The 17508-nt window shown below is 42.8% G+C and overlaps 1 protein-coding gene across 3 annotated transcripts in view; it reads right to left on the bottom strand.

The window, feature by feature from the left end:
• mcu (mitochondrial calcium uniporter) overlaps nucleotides 1-17508 on the bottom strand; it is a 59425-nt gene that overhangs the window by 6976 nt on the left and 34941 nt on the right. For all 3 annotated transcript variants that reach the window (XM_040001648.1, XM_040001649.1, XM_040001647.1), the window contains one exon: nucleotides 1550-1613. In XM_040001648.1, coding sequence (XP_039857582.1) covers nucleotides 1550-1613 — 64 coding nt within the window. The remainder of the gene's footprint in view (nucleotides 1-1549; nucleotides 1614-17508) is intronic.

The following is a 17508-nucleotide window of genomic DNA, read 5'->3' as shown; positions in this document are numbered from 1 at the left end:
TGGAACTGTGGTTATTCGATAACTGGTTCAAATTAACGATCATTTCCAAGTTATTGTAAATGCACGCATCCAAGCTTGGGTGTAACCATCAACAATGACGGCATGTCAATGAAAATCTTTTTTTAATAAGATAGTAAAATAGTTGTACTGAGAGCTGCATTAATAATTGAGTCTATGCACAATAGATAATGGCATTGCTGTCAAAAAGTTCTTATTACTCTCAGTACCTAATTTTTGGTTTAGCACATCTACTATTTGTCAGTAATCAACACAGGACTAGTAGCTACTAAAAGACATACACTGCTCGCTGCGGTTTGCCAAAATAAGCCCTATTCAGGCCATCTGTTCTGGAGAATCGATACAGCCTTAACATTGCGAACCTGTTCCTCACAGGACTGCCGATGATTCTTTGAAGCCAACTATTGATGTTTCTTATTCCCACATAAAAGCCTGAAAGACTTCTAAATCATGCGCGTGTGGTGAGGCTGAATTAAAAGGCCTCGAGGTAAACACCGTAGTTTATTCATTCTTTCATTCATTTTTTAACTTTTCATAGCCGAGAAAAAGATGGAATCACTTAGTGTACCTGGGACTGAGTTCAAGTTTAGGATTCTGTGCGTTTTCGGTGCCATCTGTACACCCTGCTTTTTTCTTCCATCACTTTTGTCCCAAACAGCTGAGCCCACACTCGGCTCACTGGCACTCTCTGCTAATATAAGCCTGTAATATGGCTCTATTGGTCCATAACCAAACTACCGTTGTAATGAGCCTGTGCAGCTTATACCATTATTATGCTGAGTGGCCTCTAAAGACAGACACATGAATCAAGGCAGGGGGCTGCGAGCCCATAAGAGATATGATCCGAGCCTCCTTGTTGCTGCTGCACCCAAAAACCTCCGCCTCCTGCACAGGCCCACTGCAGTGAATCAGCAGATATCTGCCCAGGTCCACACCAAGAAATGAAGGACGCTCAGCTGGCACAGGCAGCGCCAGCCGGGCTTCTTTTCCAGGTGTCACGTTTAAAAGACACTAAAGGTTCAGACGTTTCATTTTAAGACCGTTTCGTCATTACAGTGATACTTTGAAACATTGCCCCGAGTGCCCCCCTCTGCCGCACACGTTCCCTTTGTCCTCGTTTATCCTGTCATCGCAGGAGCATTGTTAAAAGCACAAGGACCCCGTGTCTATCTTTACTACAATCCTACAGCTATTAAGGCACGCTTTTAAATGAATTCAGCCTGTTCTGCAGTGCTGCTCCCTTTCTCTTCCACCCTCTGTTCACACTCTCCATCACTCCCGCCTCTCACACAGACAAGCAGATGCTACCCCGAGACTGATTCCACATTAATGACTTCTGCCTGTTAACTCCAAATGAGCCTCTACTCTCCGATTGATGCAGAATTTCTCGCATTGTTGTTTGGGGTTTTCTCCTTTTTTGAAAAAAAAGAAAAAAAGGAAGGGAAACCTCTCACACAGCTACGAGTGCTGCATCTGGATTTTTGCTGGTGAGCGTGTCAGGTTAACGATGCAGTAGGAAGGGAATACTTACCCTCTGGAGCTGCAGAGGAACACAACAGTCTCTGGCCGTGCCATGAGGGGGCGCCCCTCCAAACCTGCAGACAAGAGGAGAAAGTGGACCAAACTCATTACTTTTTGCCTTTTCACTGTTTGTTCTCACCTGGCATGCTTCTTTCACCCAACCACAGCTGCTGCTGCTGCTGCTGCTGTAGATCAGCGTGCAGCACCCAGCAATATGAAACTGCCCTAATCAATGCCACTTACTTCTCTAATTGTTTATTTCCGAGAGTGTTGTGTTACACAACAGGGACCGCTTTCCCATTTTCAAGAAATGCTCCCATTTGCAGACAAGAGCCACGCCCGAGTAGGATGAATTAACCGATTTAACTGCGGCTTTCTTGTCACAAAAATACTTCTGAGTGTTCATATGTTTCAAATTACTGGCGGGACATCATCCAGCCATGCTCTTCTCATTCTTAAAAAACAAAAACAAGAAATGAACAGATGAAGATGAGACATCAGGAAAAAAAAAAAAAAAAAAAAAACACCTCTGGGGACTCATAACTTCTGGATAAACCAATTGTGACTGTACCACAAAAATGCTCAGTTTTCTGCACTGTCCCTGACATCTGGGGCCCAGATCTGTGCAACTTTTAGGGTTGCATATAATTGTATACAGTGTGTACAAGTATACAATGTACTGATGCGCTTAATCTGTGTACAACCGTTGTAACATCAGATCTACGATACACCCACACTCTCTGACCCTTACTGATCCAAACCACAACAGCAGAGCTTCAAAGCTCTCTCAACTGCACTGATAGTCACAGAGTGAAAAGATATCTCACAGGAGACGTGTATCTGTGCATCTGTGTGCGTATACTTTCACTGCAAACAGATCCTTTCTAATTCTGTACAGCCGAGATAAACATGCTCCGTTTACCAACATCATTTTTAATCCTGGACAAAAGCAAGACGGCAGCAAAAAGAAGTCAGCGGTCCGGATAATAAAGCCTGATTTTATTATTAGTCAGCAACACAATTATCCCAGGTCTGTCTGCAATAAGGCTTTCCCACAGATTCTTTAAGTATTTACAAAGCTTTACACTGTTGTTCATGTTTGACACAGATGGCCTGTGTCAAAAGGTTTCCTGTGACTGACAGAAAATAAACTCGTATATAAAAATAATTCTGTGAGCAGTTGGGCTTCTTCAAAGGAAGCTGACTGTAATCCGACCACCAAACTGAGACACAGAAACTCAAACCCAGGCTTGCTGTCAATCAGTGACTGCGACTGCCAATCAATCAAATGCACAGAATGATGTTGATCTGGATAAAGGATGGAGAAGGTGTGAGAGTAAATGCCAGCACTGCAGCACCTCCTGTGTGTGTGTGTGTGTGTGTGTGTGTGTGTGTGTGTGTGTGTGTGTGTGTGTGTGTGTGTGTGTGTGTGTGTGTGTGTGTGTGTGTGTGTCCTAAATGAGAATACCAATTGCCAAGCACCAAGTAGAGCCCAAACAGTGATTAGGTTTCTGATCAGATGACATGCTGAGAAAGGGCTTTTGGCTCATCTGGAATAACTGCACAGTCTGCAGAGAGCACTCCAGCACGGCTTTGCTCATTCATTAACTTCAGCTATTCGAAAGCCAGGAAGATTTCACGGAGATACCCACAACAGCGTCATCACCAGCCCACGCACCCGCTGGCACAAAGCGCCATCGCAAACATATGCAAATATGGCACGGGCACACGTGCACGTCGATCTGTGGAGTGACATGTATGCGTGGATATACCTCTGTGTGCTTGCAGGTGGCCGTGTGTGTGTGTGTGTGTGTGTGTGTGTCCAACCCGTCTGTTCACCAGCCTGTTTGTCAGCGGTAGTTGCAGTTGCAGCGACTGAGCAAAGCTCCCGCGCCTCCACTCCCCTCGGCACGCAGCCACTGAAACGCTGCCTGCAATATTTAACAGCGTAGCAGCAGTCAACAGCACAGCAACCTTGGAATCAATGTCACACACGGCGAAGGGAGAGGGGGAGAGACAAAGAAAAACGGGCTGAGGAGATGGGCAGACGGGCCGCGAGAGAGGGGGAAAGAGGTGTGGAGAGACGGGGAGAATGAATTTGAGGATAAATGGAGGGGTGGCGGGGGAGCGATGGAGATAAATGGAGGCTGGAGTAAAAACGTGCGAGTCAGAAGCGCGCTTGCATTTCTGACCATGTGCTGCATATACTGTACCCTGCAGCAGACAGTCCCTCCCCACCCGAAACGTGACTGTGGAGTGTGTATGTTTGGCAGGGATGGCGGTAAGAAAGAGAAGCAAGACGAGGGAGGGAGGGAGACGGAAAGAGAAAAGCTATGAGTGAGAGGAGCACGAGAGGGGAGGGATGGGGGGAGTACTGCTGATCACTGCAGTAAAGGAATCCCTCGTCTAGAAAGGGGGGTTGCCCCTCGAATTCACCCTCCCTCCCTAACCGCCTCCATCTCTGTCCGACTCACACAGAATCGTGATGTGCAGGTTCTGATCTCCTTCAACTCTCATCAGCACCGTGCTCTATAACCACTGCTGCTTTTTACCACAGTCCATATGTGCACGTCTACATTTTGAGTGTACTAAATTCACAGCAAGCAAACAGAGACCCAGAAGATTGCATAATAAATTCCTGTAGAAGATTAAAAAAAATGTTGATAACAGGAAACAGCTGTGTCTTTCCCAGCTCTCGTATTACACAGCAACAGTGAAGAGGCATGAAACCGATCTGCAGCAAAGATAAATCATCCTCACAGAGAACAACCTCACATACAAGCGCCAGGCTTCAGGATGGAGGAGGGCGGGTGCACGGGTTACTACATGCATCGCTGCTACATCGACATCATCCCTCCGCTATGTTAGTTGTGTTTAATTCCAGCAGCATAATGATGTTCTTGTTTTTAGTTCAGGTCAGGTGACGCATTTGGAGAAATTTGCAAGATTTATTAGCTTCCTCCTCCTCCGGCGCAGCTATACAAATTCATAAGTTGCTAGCAGAGCTGCTCTGAGGGTGGGTTCACACTACTCACTGATGGTTTTGTTCATGCCAGGGGAAAAAAAAATAAGAAATAGGGCTATTTTTAGTTTGATATAAAGAAATCTGGTTATGCTACATTTGGTAACCGACTACTGTGTACACAGCGTGCTACTTCTGTGGCAGTACTCGACATTTTTACCCACAGCCCCATCAGATGAACTCAGCTACTTCAACCCCGGTTGGAAAACCACAGCAGTAGCTTAGATGTGTGGGCAGCACTTCTTTTGTTTAAGCATTGCTATTGCAACTGAATCTAAACCCAAGATGACACTGCATTTTAAAAACCTCTTCATCCTTGCAAACACATCATTTTAACTCCAGACACACCGCGGGGAAATCACCGGCTCCCGAGCACGGCTGCAAAGTGTGCCTGTGTGAGCCTGCGTGCAAATGTGTTACAGACACCGGCGCTGAGGAATAATGTTGGTGACATAATTCCCATTTCACGGTGCCCTTCTGGAGGAGTGGAAACCTCTGCCATTTATCTGCACAATGACTGCATCCATCTATGTGGTAATGTGCTGTCCTGGGTTGTGGTTACAGAGCAGATAACGTGGACACATTCGTAGCACCCATGTTGATTTACCGTAGTATAAAGAATAGATTCATCCTGGGCTTCATTGAGCATACACACTGAAATGATCTTTTGTTTTTTTTTAAATTTCATGCCTGCATATCAGACATGTTTAAAATCCTTATTTATGTCCATTTTTACCAGTACAGAATCAGAACACACAGATCAATTTTGCAGTAATCATTCTATCATTCTGATAGACGAGAAGATCTGATTCCCAAGAAGCTGAAGTTTGTAGGAGGTCACTGCACAGTGCTGTGCAAGAGTCTTACGCCACTCCTTATTTCTTTATATTCTGTTAGGAAAACGGGAAAAAGATGCCGGGATTCACTGAAATGTGTAAGCATACAAGCTTGAAACTCTTACAAGCTTGAAAGTCAGCATTTGGTATGACCACCCTTACTTTTCAGCAGTCTGCACTCTCTTAGCAAAGCTTGCTTGTAATTTCTTTAAGTAGTCGTCATTAATAGTTCTCCAGGTTTCCTGGAGGACATTCAAAGGTCTTCTTTGGACTTTGGTTTCCTTTTGTTTCATTCCTTGGTGATGATGATCTAACACTGCTTAAAAAATGTTGAGGTCTAGAATCTGGACAGGCCAATCCAGGACCGACTGTCTTCCACTGATTGTGTTTTTCTTGGCAGTGTGTTCGGTATATCGTTCCTCACAGTTTCCCTTAAGAATGGCTTCTTAAAAACCGCTCTTCCAAACAGTGATCAGTGACCATTTCTGATGAGGCTTTGGTGAGCAGTAGATGGATCGATTGAAGGGCCAGATGCATCTCTCAGGCCCTGTGCCAGGTCTTTGCTGGATTTTTATTCTATTTCTTAAATAAAGGACTTTGGGTTCATGTGCTGTAGACAGTTTTTAAGCCTGTCACTTCATTTGTCCTCCACTTGTCCAGCTTCCCCAAAATGTTTAACATCCTTAGATATGCCAAGTTTTCAGCTAATAGTTCTTTAGAAATCATTTTGCTGGTGCAAAAATATTATTTAATTCCCGTCAAACTATGCCATTTTTTGGCAGATTTGCTAAAGAAATTGAAAAAAAAAAAAGTTATTTGTTGGAGTTAGAAAGAAAAATAAAGATTGTCAGGTACAAGAACTGAATTAAAAATGAGTGCAAAAACAAAAAAATAAAAATAAAACATATTGCCCAAAGAAAAAGTTTGAATACCTTCAGAACTATTGTTCAAGAACACTGACAGGAAAGTCTGGCTCCTTGGAAGTAAAATATCAAGAAATGAAGGGTGGCTCAAGACTTTTGCACTATTGTTTGCTAAATGAGAATGTGCACATTGCACATTGAAGAGACAGGACAGGGCACGCAGGGGGTTGGCAGTGAACGCATCGTGTCTAAGAGGTGCACCCGAAATGTTCAACACTTAAAACAGGGACGAATGTGCCACCAGTTTGCAATATATCACAAACAAAAAGCAGCGCCACCCATGCTGATTCAGCCTTACAGGGCCGCTCCCAGGTGGAATCCCAGAGAAGGCAAATGAGGTTTACGAGGTATTAAATTGAAAATCCACCACATCTACCACCTTATCACCTGCTAGAAGGAATGTCTGTGCACAATGATCGCCGTTAAGATTTCCGAGTCTTTCCTGAACCTCGTGTTTCTGGTTTTATTACTCTTTTATAGCATATTAAGAGACTGCTGACTGGAACAGCTGAAAACCCTTTCTTCCGCCCAATCCCAGGAATGTGAAGAATGCCTTATATTCTCAAACAAGTAATTAAATATCGACAATTATGTAAAAGGACAATTTTTCTATGAATTTCTATATTCACTGTTTAGATGAAAGCATTTTTAGTCAAAACAAACAAAATGAAGCCATTTAAAGTGATAAAATAAAGCATTTTTCCACACAATGAGCCATAAAGTTAAACTTAAGGTGAACTGACATGAATGAGTCTTTAATTTATCAACTCATTAATTACGGAGTGTCTACTAACGAGAATGTCTTTTGCAGAGCCCAGAGGCATCGTTAACGTAGCAAATCCAGAAAAATCCTCATCAGTTTATTATCAAATTATTGATTTATTCTTGAAGTGAACAACAGTAAATAGGACAGAAAAAAAGCCATCTCATGCTACGTCTACTTTCTATATTCTGCCCTAAGGGCAAGATCTCGTCCGCTCGGCCCCTTGAAGCCCAGATTTCTCCACTTTGAGCCTAACAAGTTGAAAAGCACAGCTGTGCCCCTTTAAAGGCTCACACAAATCACTGTAGGCACACAAGCGAACCGTCCCACCCCTCAGAAATACACCTCGATAAGGTGGCCACTCAGCAATTGCTACAGAAGGAAGCGGATTTGAGAACAGTGTGACAGCAATCACCGTCATTTTTTCCAGCCTCAGCACAGACGAGCTTATGCAACAAAGGAAAACGCTGCCTTTTCTCTCGGCAGTGTTCCTCGCCCAGTGAAAGCCATTAACAGATATGAAATCGGCGGTCGCATTCTTGAACGCCTCAGTATTAAGTAATCGCGACTCGCACGCCGACAGGGAAACCGTGTCAGAGCAGAGTGTGCCCCACAAAAGCCCGTGCCGATCAGATCCCTGCACTGCAATGCAGGGTAGTAAAAGCAACCCTCCCCCGATTAGGATATCCAAACATCAAACCCCTCCAAGATAGTTACAGCAAGACATAAATAATTCCGGCTTAATTGCTCATTCCATTTCAATAAACTGCCTTAAAGGACTTGAACATGCTTTGGATAATTAATTCCAGCTCATGGCCCGCTTAATCCACGAGATAACATCTCAGAAGTGAATGAATCAGATTGTTGACGTGCGGGCCCAGTTTGACCGTCATACCCCTATCACCCCCCACTCATCCTCCCCTCCCTGAGACCAACAACACTAGAACCTGATGCATTATTAAACAGCAGTGCAGGCTTTCACGCCTCTACTTGGAAGACAACAGCTTTCGGCTATTGTGCTCCACAGCGCTGCTCCTCAAAGGATTCGATCCCGACGAGAAGGACCGGCACTGTTCTTGGGCTCACATTTGAGAGTATGCAGAAATTAGTGCTTGCACACACATCCATGTGCGTGTGGTCAGCGCAACGGCACACCGAGCCCCTCTTTGATGGTTCATGCACCAGATGGCACTAGCTGCTTGTGTCAGTGTTAATTTTAGTCACGCAACACTTTTCCTCTCAATATGCCGTTTCAGACTAGTAGGTGGAACTTTTTTCTTTGTTGTTTTTATCTTTTTTATCTCGCCCCCTCCAGCTTTATTTTTCTTCTCTTAGAAATAATTGAGAGTATGCAAATTTATTTTTGCCTACACACAGTTTACACACTGGCCCTGATCTCACCGGTGACCTTAACAGCATCGATTAAACCTCAAGAGTGTGAAAAGGTGGAGGTCTGTAGCTCCTTCACGTTTACACGTACCACACGCTCCGATCGATGCCGCTGAGTAAGCAATGCTCAGTTCTTATTATCTTCCCAAATTTCCTCCTCCAATCACCAGCGGCGTTGGGAGTATTTTTCTTATCTGTACACACTTTCCACCGTTATAGGACCCCTCTGCGAGCAGAGCTACACTTTGCACTGGCATTACCCAGTTTCTAGGCGCATTAATTATAGATGGGTAAAACAGTTGTTTTGAATTGAGAAATAAAGTAGCTCCCATTTGCTCTCTCCAAGACTGCACAATGCTCCTCTGTGGCTACCACACTAATTGTTCCTACGGCTGCTGCTTTGGGCACAGAAGAAACTGCGACATCGTCCCCAAGTTTGTGCCAAAGTCTATCTACTAAATAGTCTGTCATAAAGGACGACTTTATGGAATATGTGGAACTTTTATCATATTTTTTTGTATTATATCATATCTAAGCATTCATTAGTTTCCAAAGTGTTCAAATAACAAAGCTGCCACAAAGGGGGGGGGGGCTCAATCTGTGGATGAGCTAAGAATACCACAGCATTTATCAAACCTTCAAATCCATAAAACTTCAATCAGGGGTTCCAGATTAGAGCCCAAATATTAGACTGTCTTTACAGAGTGACAGATGAAACCTACTCTCTAAGAAAAGAAAAGGTTCTGGATGCCCATGCATCGAGGAAGGGATGCGAAAAGATTTTTCCATATAATAAAAGCACATTTAAATACATTTACAATCACCTAAAATTGCCCTTGTTTTCAATTAACTACCAATTTGCCACAGACTATTTAACCCTACAGCAGCGCTGTCTGACGCCAAACAAAAAAAAAAAAAAAAGATGGCAACAGATTTTTCTGGCACCTACTTCCAAGGTGGAGAAGACAAAGATCTGATGATGTAAAGACTCCAGCATCACTTAAAGTATTAGGGAACTTAGTAAAGCTGATACCAAAAAAAAGCCAAAAATCCCAACATGTCATCACAGGATCTGCAGGTAACGCGTGGATTTGTTGATCAGTGATCAGAAAGGGATTGTGCAATTTGATCTCCAAACAAACAGAGTAAAAGTGCCTTTTGCCAATGAGCAGGCAGGAACACGCAAAGCCTTTATTCATCTCTGTACAGACAAATCAAAGACAGAGATGTAACAGCAGAAATGTGTGGTGCAGTGAAGTCGAGTGTTTTTATTTTGGAGCTGCTCCCATGTCCCTGTCTCAGTGACTGAGCAGCTTGCAGTAACTGACTTCACCACGAATCTGCATCAGGCTTGAAGTTGAGCGTAAGGCGGATGTTTTAAAAGGACAATGATCTGATCAAATGACCACACTATAGCTAATGAAGGATGAAATGGAGACTTATGTTATGGCTCATATTTGGCGAGTTTAAAATGGGCAGTACATGCAAAGAAACTGTAAAACACCTTGAAACAACTGAAGGAAATCTAGATGAGAGAGTGTTTAAAATTTGCAGTAGGGCAACGTCGAAGAGACGAGTGCAAAATACTTTTCACAGTATGTTTTAAAGTGTTTGCGTGTCCACATGTGCCAAAAGGCAGTTTCCATGGGATGCACTTTTATGTGACTGTAAATGGTCCACTAAGGAGGCACAGACACAATTTTCTGTGGCAAAAACATTCCCCTCTAGGTTTCAGAGTTCATGGTCACATTTATCAAAACCCACACTGAATAATATATCATGTTCAGAGCACGCATTAGTACTAGGTCACCACCAATTTATCTCTCATCACTGATGCTTAGAGGCACAAGATGCTCCACTTTACCCTTCTGCTGTTTTATCTTTTGCCTGGCTTCCAAAATCTGACCGTCAAGTTCAGTTTCCGCTAACGGTGAAATACGCAAACTTTCTACCTTGAGACTCATAATACCCGTAAACATGTTTACTTGGTTGAACATTAAGGTCATAAAGCTTAATATTCCAGGTTGTTACGCCTTTCTGAACATCTTGCACACACACAGTAACAGTACTGTTTTTCAGACTAAATGAAAGAGTTACAATAATGCTGTAAGGGATTGTCCAGCAGTTAAGTGAATGTAGTGAGCTACACCACGGCCTACAGCTTGAGATCATTTTTGGCCTATATTTACATTAGCCAAACGTCCTGTTCGCATTGTACCCACTGATGTATTATTCAAACAGGAAGTTTGGATCACTTTGATCCTGCAGAAAATTAAGAGCAGCATTTTCTTTCCATGATATCAAAGTGTATTTAGGGACATTTATTCACAATGGACTCCCAATATTCACTTCTTTGGAGTTATAACTGAATCTAAAAATACATGACACTTCTGCAAAAGAAATTTTGACAGGCATAAAGGCAACATCTTATTATCCTCCAAGACATAGGTGACATATAGACAGCTGCAGCACTAGTCGCTGACCGTTGATTCGCATAGCACCACTATTGTAGGCTTTCTATTGTTAATACATGTAAAATATCAGACCATGACATTCACTATCTGTATCTTTGTCTTATGTCTCTTTCTCCCAACTGTCCTGTGCACTCGAGTAGGTGCCTAACTAATCATTAGATTTATCAGAAATGAAAATAGGATTCAAATGTACAGGTGGCCTTGAAGATGCATGAGGGTATGTCTGAGACGGGCATGGGTATCTTTGCTGGTGCGATTGTCATAACAACAACCTTTCACTTACAGGGGAACCTAACCAGGCTAACCTAAGCTAGCTTTCTTTTCCCAGCTTTATTCATATAGAGCTGGGTAACGTCTCACAACATGCTGGACTGCACACGCAACAGTCTCGTTTTGTCAGGACTGGTGCTCGAAAAGTCCTCGACTTTAAACGTAAGCAGTAGATCACAGCAACACATTCAAAGTGAATGAGCAGCACAGCTCGGCACAAAAGCAGAAAATGTTGAACCGTGAAACACGTAGGCGCGGTTCTTCCTCCCTAAATCTAAGCTGATCCATACTCCTGTTATATGAATGCTTTTTAGCAGCATCCATCCTCAACTCCAAAGATGTGAGTATTTAAAAGGGTAAAGGAAATGCAACGCTTTCATCAAGCTTTTCAGTTGAGGGACTAATTAAAAACGTCAGCTGAGACAAAACATGAAGTAAAGCTCAACAATGAAAATGTCAAATTTAAATTTCCAAGGCAGCCAGGTGGCTATTAATCCTGACTGGGTGCAGTGGGGAGTTTCTGGTCTTTCTTCTCAGAGAAATTTGCATCATTGTTTGATTAATAGGGCAGACCAGTGAGCTAGCCTGCTCACACTGAAACCATCCACCTGGCCAGAATGCAGGGCCCAAAGATGAAAGAGGAGGGTAATTATAGAATTTACAGGATATACCACAACAAATTATATAATTTATCTCCCGTTATATAAACAATGCAGTTTCTTTCTTCATTTGGTGACCCATTGAAGGATTTGCAACACATTATTAGAGAGGTGCGAATACCATAAATGGTTAAGAAACAACTAGAGCTGTGCCTGTTTCACCAATATTCTCTGGGTTTAGAGTAGGGCTGCCACAAACGATTATTTTGATAGTCGACTAGTCACAGATTATTTTTGCGATTAGTCGACTAATCACATCTTGCATCCATTGGATGTACAACATACAGCTTATTGCACCAGCATGTATCTGCTCTTATATAACTATCATTAGCTTACAGCTTTAAGTGTTTAAGGTATGTGCTAACTAAAAATAAAGACAAGATGATGATGATGACAAGATGTTTATTACATTTTAATGATATTTGCAGATTGTTTCGGTGGAGTTTAATAAACTCCTTGCTATCTAAAATATAACAGGACACCGGAGTAAATTCTCGAGCATCTCACACTTCTGATAATCAGCTGTCTGCTTGACATTTATTCAGCTGTGTAAAAACTATAACTTTAATCTCAGCCAAACCGATTTACTCAGGAACAAATAAAATACTGAAAAAAGCCCAACAATAACATTTTTAAGTTGTCTAAGTGACTTATATATGTTTAACCTGAGGCAGTGGGTTTGAAAACGATTTGCCGGGAGTCCGGTGTTCTCAGCGGCTCCAGTGAGCCTTGCCCCCGCCTAGCTATCGAGCTAGTGGGTAACAGACGTCTCCGAAAACGTCAGAGTGCTTTTTGAAAATATGCGGTGTCTTGATAAACTGAGCAGATATTTGAGGTTTACACAGCTACATTCTCGCCTGAAAATATGTTAACCGTTTATTTTGTGACCCAGAAAGATAATAGGAGTAATATTAAAACTAACTAGCTGCCGCCATTGTTGGAAACTGAGCTGGGCTGCGCTATGAATTCTGGGACACAGCTTCTTCTTCTTCGGGGTTTAACGGCAGCTGGCATCCTTGTACATGCAGTGCTGCCATCTTCTGTTTCAGTCCGTTATTACACTCTTAAATCCTGCTACTTATTCCTGCGTCTTTTGGGATCTTACAAAGCTTCAAACGACGCGTCAACTATTAAATTAGTCGTCGACGATTTTGATAGTCGACGTAATCATGACTAGTCGACTAATCGTGGCAGCCGTAGTTTAGAGTTGACCTGAGAGTCCTGTGACTCTGCTCTCTGCAATCATGCAAGGTCACACTGAGGGCAGCGGCCGGTCTGTCACAGACCAATGTGAACTCCTCCTCAAGCAGCATCAGTTATTTATGGAGCCGAGCCTGGGAATGCTTCTTTTCAGGAACTTTGACAGGCTTTCCCCTCTGTGACTGTGCCCATGCCTTGAATATGACTTGGATGCCAAAAGATTAAAGTTCACCCGGCAAAAACAGGGTTCTCTAAAAATGCCAAGAATATCAATCCTTGGTCTTAGTCATCTCACTGTTCAGCTAGTACTGTTAACTATCTTGCATTATCAGGGGAATAGTCCACAAAAGTCTGGACAACAGAATTCACAGAAATATTTTTACTTCTTGGATCGGTCAGCAAGTCTGCCTGAGGTTTTATTTAGCCGTGGTCCGCGTGGACATATTGCATGCACATAAGCCAGCGAACTGAGCTCACGACTGCCAATCAGACACAGATTGGAGCAGACACTTCTGAAGGAGCTGCGGCACAGAAACACACAGCTCACCTCATGTGGGCATTTGCTGTTACAAGTCCTTTCATTTTTTGGCCTCAGTGTTTTCTAACTGCGATGCTGTTTTTCCAACTGTAAGCGTAACCAAGGCGGGTTATCTTTACAGCCCGTGTGCCTGACTGGCCCTCTGGCCAACGTGTTTGGTGCCAGTTTCCACTTTCACCACGGCCTTCTGCTAGGCCTAGAGAGGGTGTGTAACACCATATGCCTCTTCTGTGCCTTCCCTAGCTTCTCCTTAAAATCAGACAACGAGGAGTTTAATGCTCTCTGTCTGAATGACCCAGGCGGGGGTATCACTGCTAAGACTTGAGGTGACAGATATCTAGGTTTGAGAAAAGGCTTAAAAATTAAAGAAAATCTGCAGTGAAATCTTTGAATTACAATCTGATGAGGTTTTGATGAGGTTTCAATACCTCAAACATAAAATGCACAGATTTTTTTTCATATAAGCCTTATATGTGCAGTCACCCCTTCCTGAACCAGGAACAACCCTGTGTACTGCTTACCTTTTTACATGCATGAATGGTAAAAGAATAATGGTTGTTACACTCCTCTCACTGAGAGTATAATACACAGAAGTGAAGCAGCACTTGCACTTCTGGAAAAGGTACGTTTTGAAGTACATTTCAAGAAGTGAGTTTTAACAAATTTGTGTCACACAGCAGTAAAATAATGTCGGCTGCCAGTGCGAACCCTCCGTCTACTAGTAGATTAGTTATCGTGTTCACGAAGTTAGGCGTCCGAGCTGCCCCCTTCCTGACAGCATAATGACAATACCTTTGGAACTTACAGCATAGCATGACCCATGGCCATCACCTGGACTTACTGTTTGGGGTTATAAAATAATTCTCATCATTCAAGAACCATTTGACTTTTCTCTTTAGCTCAAAATGGCTGAGGAGTTACGATGACGTGGACACTGAAAAAACTAGGTGGAGCTCATTTCTCTGTCTGTGTTCAGACAGCAGGGCTTTGTGAATGCTTCATGCTGGCGCGATACACCGAATGCCCCTGTCAAGCTTGTCTGCTCCTCTTTCCAAAACCATTTAAAGTTTGTATCTAATGGCGTTACGGTCATTTAAAAACCACGTGTAAAACTGGCCTGCCAGCATTCCCGTGGGAAATTAAGGGTTAAGACCTCGTTTTTAAATACTCACCAGTGATGAGATAAGAAGCAGCCACATTCTCACTCTGCATTACAAAATGAGTGACTCAGGCAGACTGTTAGCATTGAGCACGTCAGGAAATGACGCAGTAGGTGTACCTTGTGTGTTAACACGGAATAAAATAAGTGCTAGAATAAATAATGCTGACTGTTTGTGATTGGCAGTCTACAGTAGGATTTTTTTTTTTCAGATAAAATAGTGTTTTCTGACATGGTACGTCCAGGATTTTACATTTGGGTCCTATTTGTCAGATTTTTAATAACAACAAACGCTTCACTCCAGGCCTTTCACAACTAGCATCAAATATTCACAGGCTCTGTGCCGTGGGGCCATGTGGAGAAGCAGCTTACCCTCATACAGACTTTGGACAGCAGAAACTGGGCTGGTTTCTGTGAAGCTACTGTCATGTCACCCACCTGCAGAGTAGGGGAATCGAAGTCACAGCAGTCAAATAAGCAGACAGCCCAGTTTTCAAATCTCAAAGGGTTTCTGGGCAGCAATGCAATGACGCCTGCGGGCGATGTGATGGCCTCTGCTTTACAAGCTACTGAAATCACACGTCGTGCTGACTCACCGACCAAGCAAGGCTGACGATAATAAGCGGCATCTAATAGAGTACGCTGAAATGAATGACGGATCAGACCGCATTGCCGGCGACTCCTTAGTTAAAGCTTGTCCCTTTCCCCTCATATCACCTCCTGCTCCTCCTCTCATCTCTGCCCTTTTATCCTCCCAAATGACATCGTGACCTAAAATCAAAGTGAGCTAGTCAACATCACTGATGCTCGGGAAAAAGGAAAAAACAAAAACCTGTCTCCATATCTCTCTGCCCTCACGCTCCTATCCACAATCTTAATCCTCATCATCAGTATGCTGCTCATCCTGCCTCCTCTGCTCTTCTACTCCATCCTGTTTCAATGCGATTTGATTCTCGCCCCTCCTCAAGGGCCTACTTCACTGTTCGACCCCCCAGCACTGTTTCTACCTGTTTGCAACTCTCCCTCTCTCAATTCTGTATCATCAGATGTTAGAGGAGGTGTTTGGGCAAGTTGCCTCCCGCTGGCAACTAATTTTTGCAGCTCTGAAATAATCCAAGTGAACCATGATGTTAAACACCTTCCTTTTATTTTTTTTAATAACGGGTGTTAATAATGCGTATGTGGAGTTAATCACCTAGAGCTGTTATTACTACATATTAGAGGTTTAACAGCTTCAGCTTCAATCAACCTCTGGCAAGCTGACCGACATAGCATGACCCCAGTTTGATCACTGGTGTTAAGTGGAACAAAGACAGCCCTTCAATAACAGCACAACCCACCTTTTAACACAGTTCACAGGGTTTTAGACTTTTTTTTTCTTAGGCCAATTATTTTGTGTGTTTTTTTTTTGTTTGTTTTGTTTTAAATTGTATTTCATATTTCATATAATTAAAATGTTGCTGCAAGTCACCCTATACCATCACAGGAAGTGCAGTGAAATTAATACACTGAAATAATCTAGTCCTAATGCGATTATGTAGGTTAAAAAAAAACAGCAAAGTGGAGCCTCTATAAACACAGTATTTAGGCTGTGGCTGTGGGATTATGCACATTTCAGCTAACATCAAAAGATCCTCAAGAAAAATTTATCCTATTCAGACTTCTGTTACATGGATGCCAACATCGTGTTTACATTATAAGGAACACCTGCTTGTAAGAAAGAAGACTACTAGATTACACAGAAGCTGGTTAATAAATACACTCACATGCCACTATATTAGGCATGCCTTGATAGTACTGGCTTGGACCCCTTTCCTTTGGCACTGCCTTAATTCTTTATGGCACAACCACAAGATGCTGGAAACATTCCTCAGAGATTCTGGTGCATGATGACATGACAGCATCGCACAGTTGCTGCAGATTTGTCAATTGCACATCCGTAATGAATCACCCATATTACCACATCCCAAATGTGCTCTGTTGGATGAAGATCTGGTGACTGTGGAAGGAATTTGAGTCTACAGACATGGCATGCTACTGGAAGCAGCCACCGGATGGGCATGCTGTGGTCATAAATAGTCACCAGACATGGTCAGCAACAACCGTCAGCTGGGTTGTGGTGTCTGAACAATGCTTAGTTGATATTGAGGGGCCCAAAGTATGCTAAAAAATATCTCCATTACACCATTACACCACCACCACCACAAGCCCAAACTGTATAGAGCATCATGACTTCACGTTGTTTCAGTCAGATTCTAACTCTACCATGTAGCGCTGGTTATTCGAGTTACAGATGCCTTCTTATCAGGTTGAAGCAGTTTGACCTTTAGCATCAACGAGGCATTTTTGCCCAGAAAACTGCTGCTCACCAGATATTTCCTCTTTTCCTATCTGTTCTCTGTAAACCCCAGAGATGGTTGTCAGGGAAAAAAATCCCAGCAGATCAGCATTTTCCGAAATACTCCAACAAATCAACATATCTTTTCTACTTCCTGATGTTCAGTTTGAGCTTCAGCGGGTAGTCTCAACCATCAAATTGCTGCCACATGATTGGCTAATACTGGCTAATACAAGCAGTTGAGAAGGTGCACCTAATAAAGTGCTTGTTGAGAGTTTATATTTCATTAAAATATATTTAAACAGAGCTTACAGACAACAAAATGCCTTGAAGACAACTACTAAAGATAATAACTACTACATTTCCCAATTAGAATATAAGTAAACATCAAATAGACA

The sequence above is a fragment of the Simochromis diagramma genome, unplaced genomic scaffold, assembly GCF_900408965.1.
Source record: "Simochromis diagramma unplaced genomic scaffold, fSimDia1.1 OVJJ01000421.1, whole genome shotgun sequence".
Lineage (NCBI taxonomy): Eukaryota > Metazoa > Chordata > Actinopteri > Cichliformes > Cichlidae > Simochromis > Simochromis diagramma.
The sequence above is the reverse complement of the archived record's forward strand: the minus strand, read 5'-3'. Positions and strand labels throughout refer to the sequence as shown.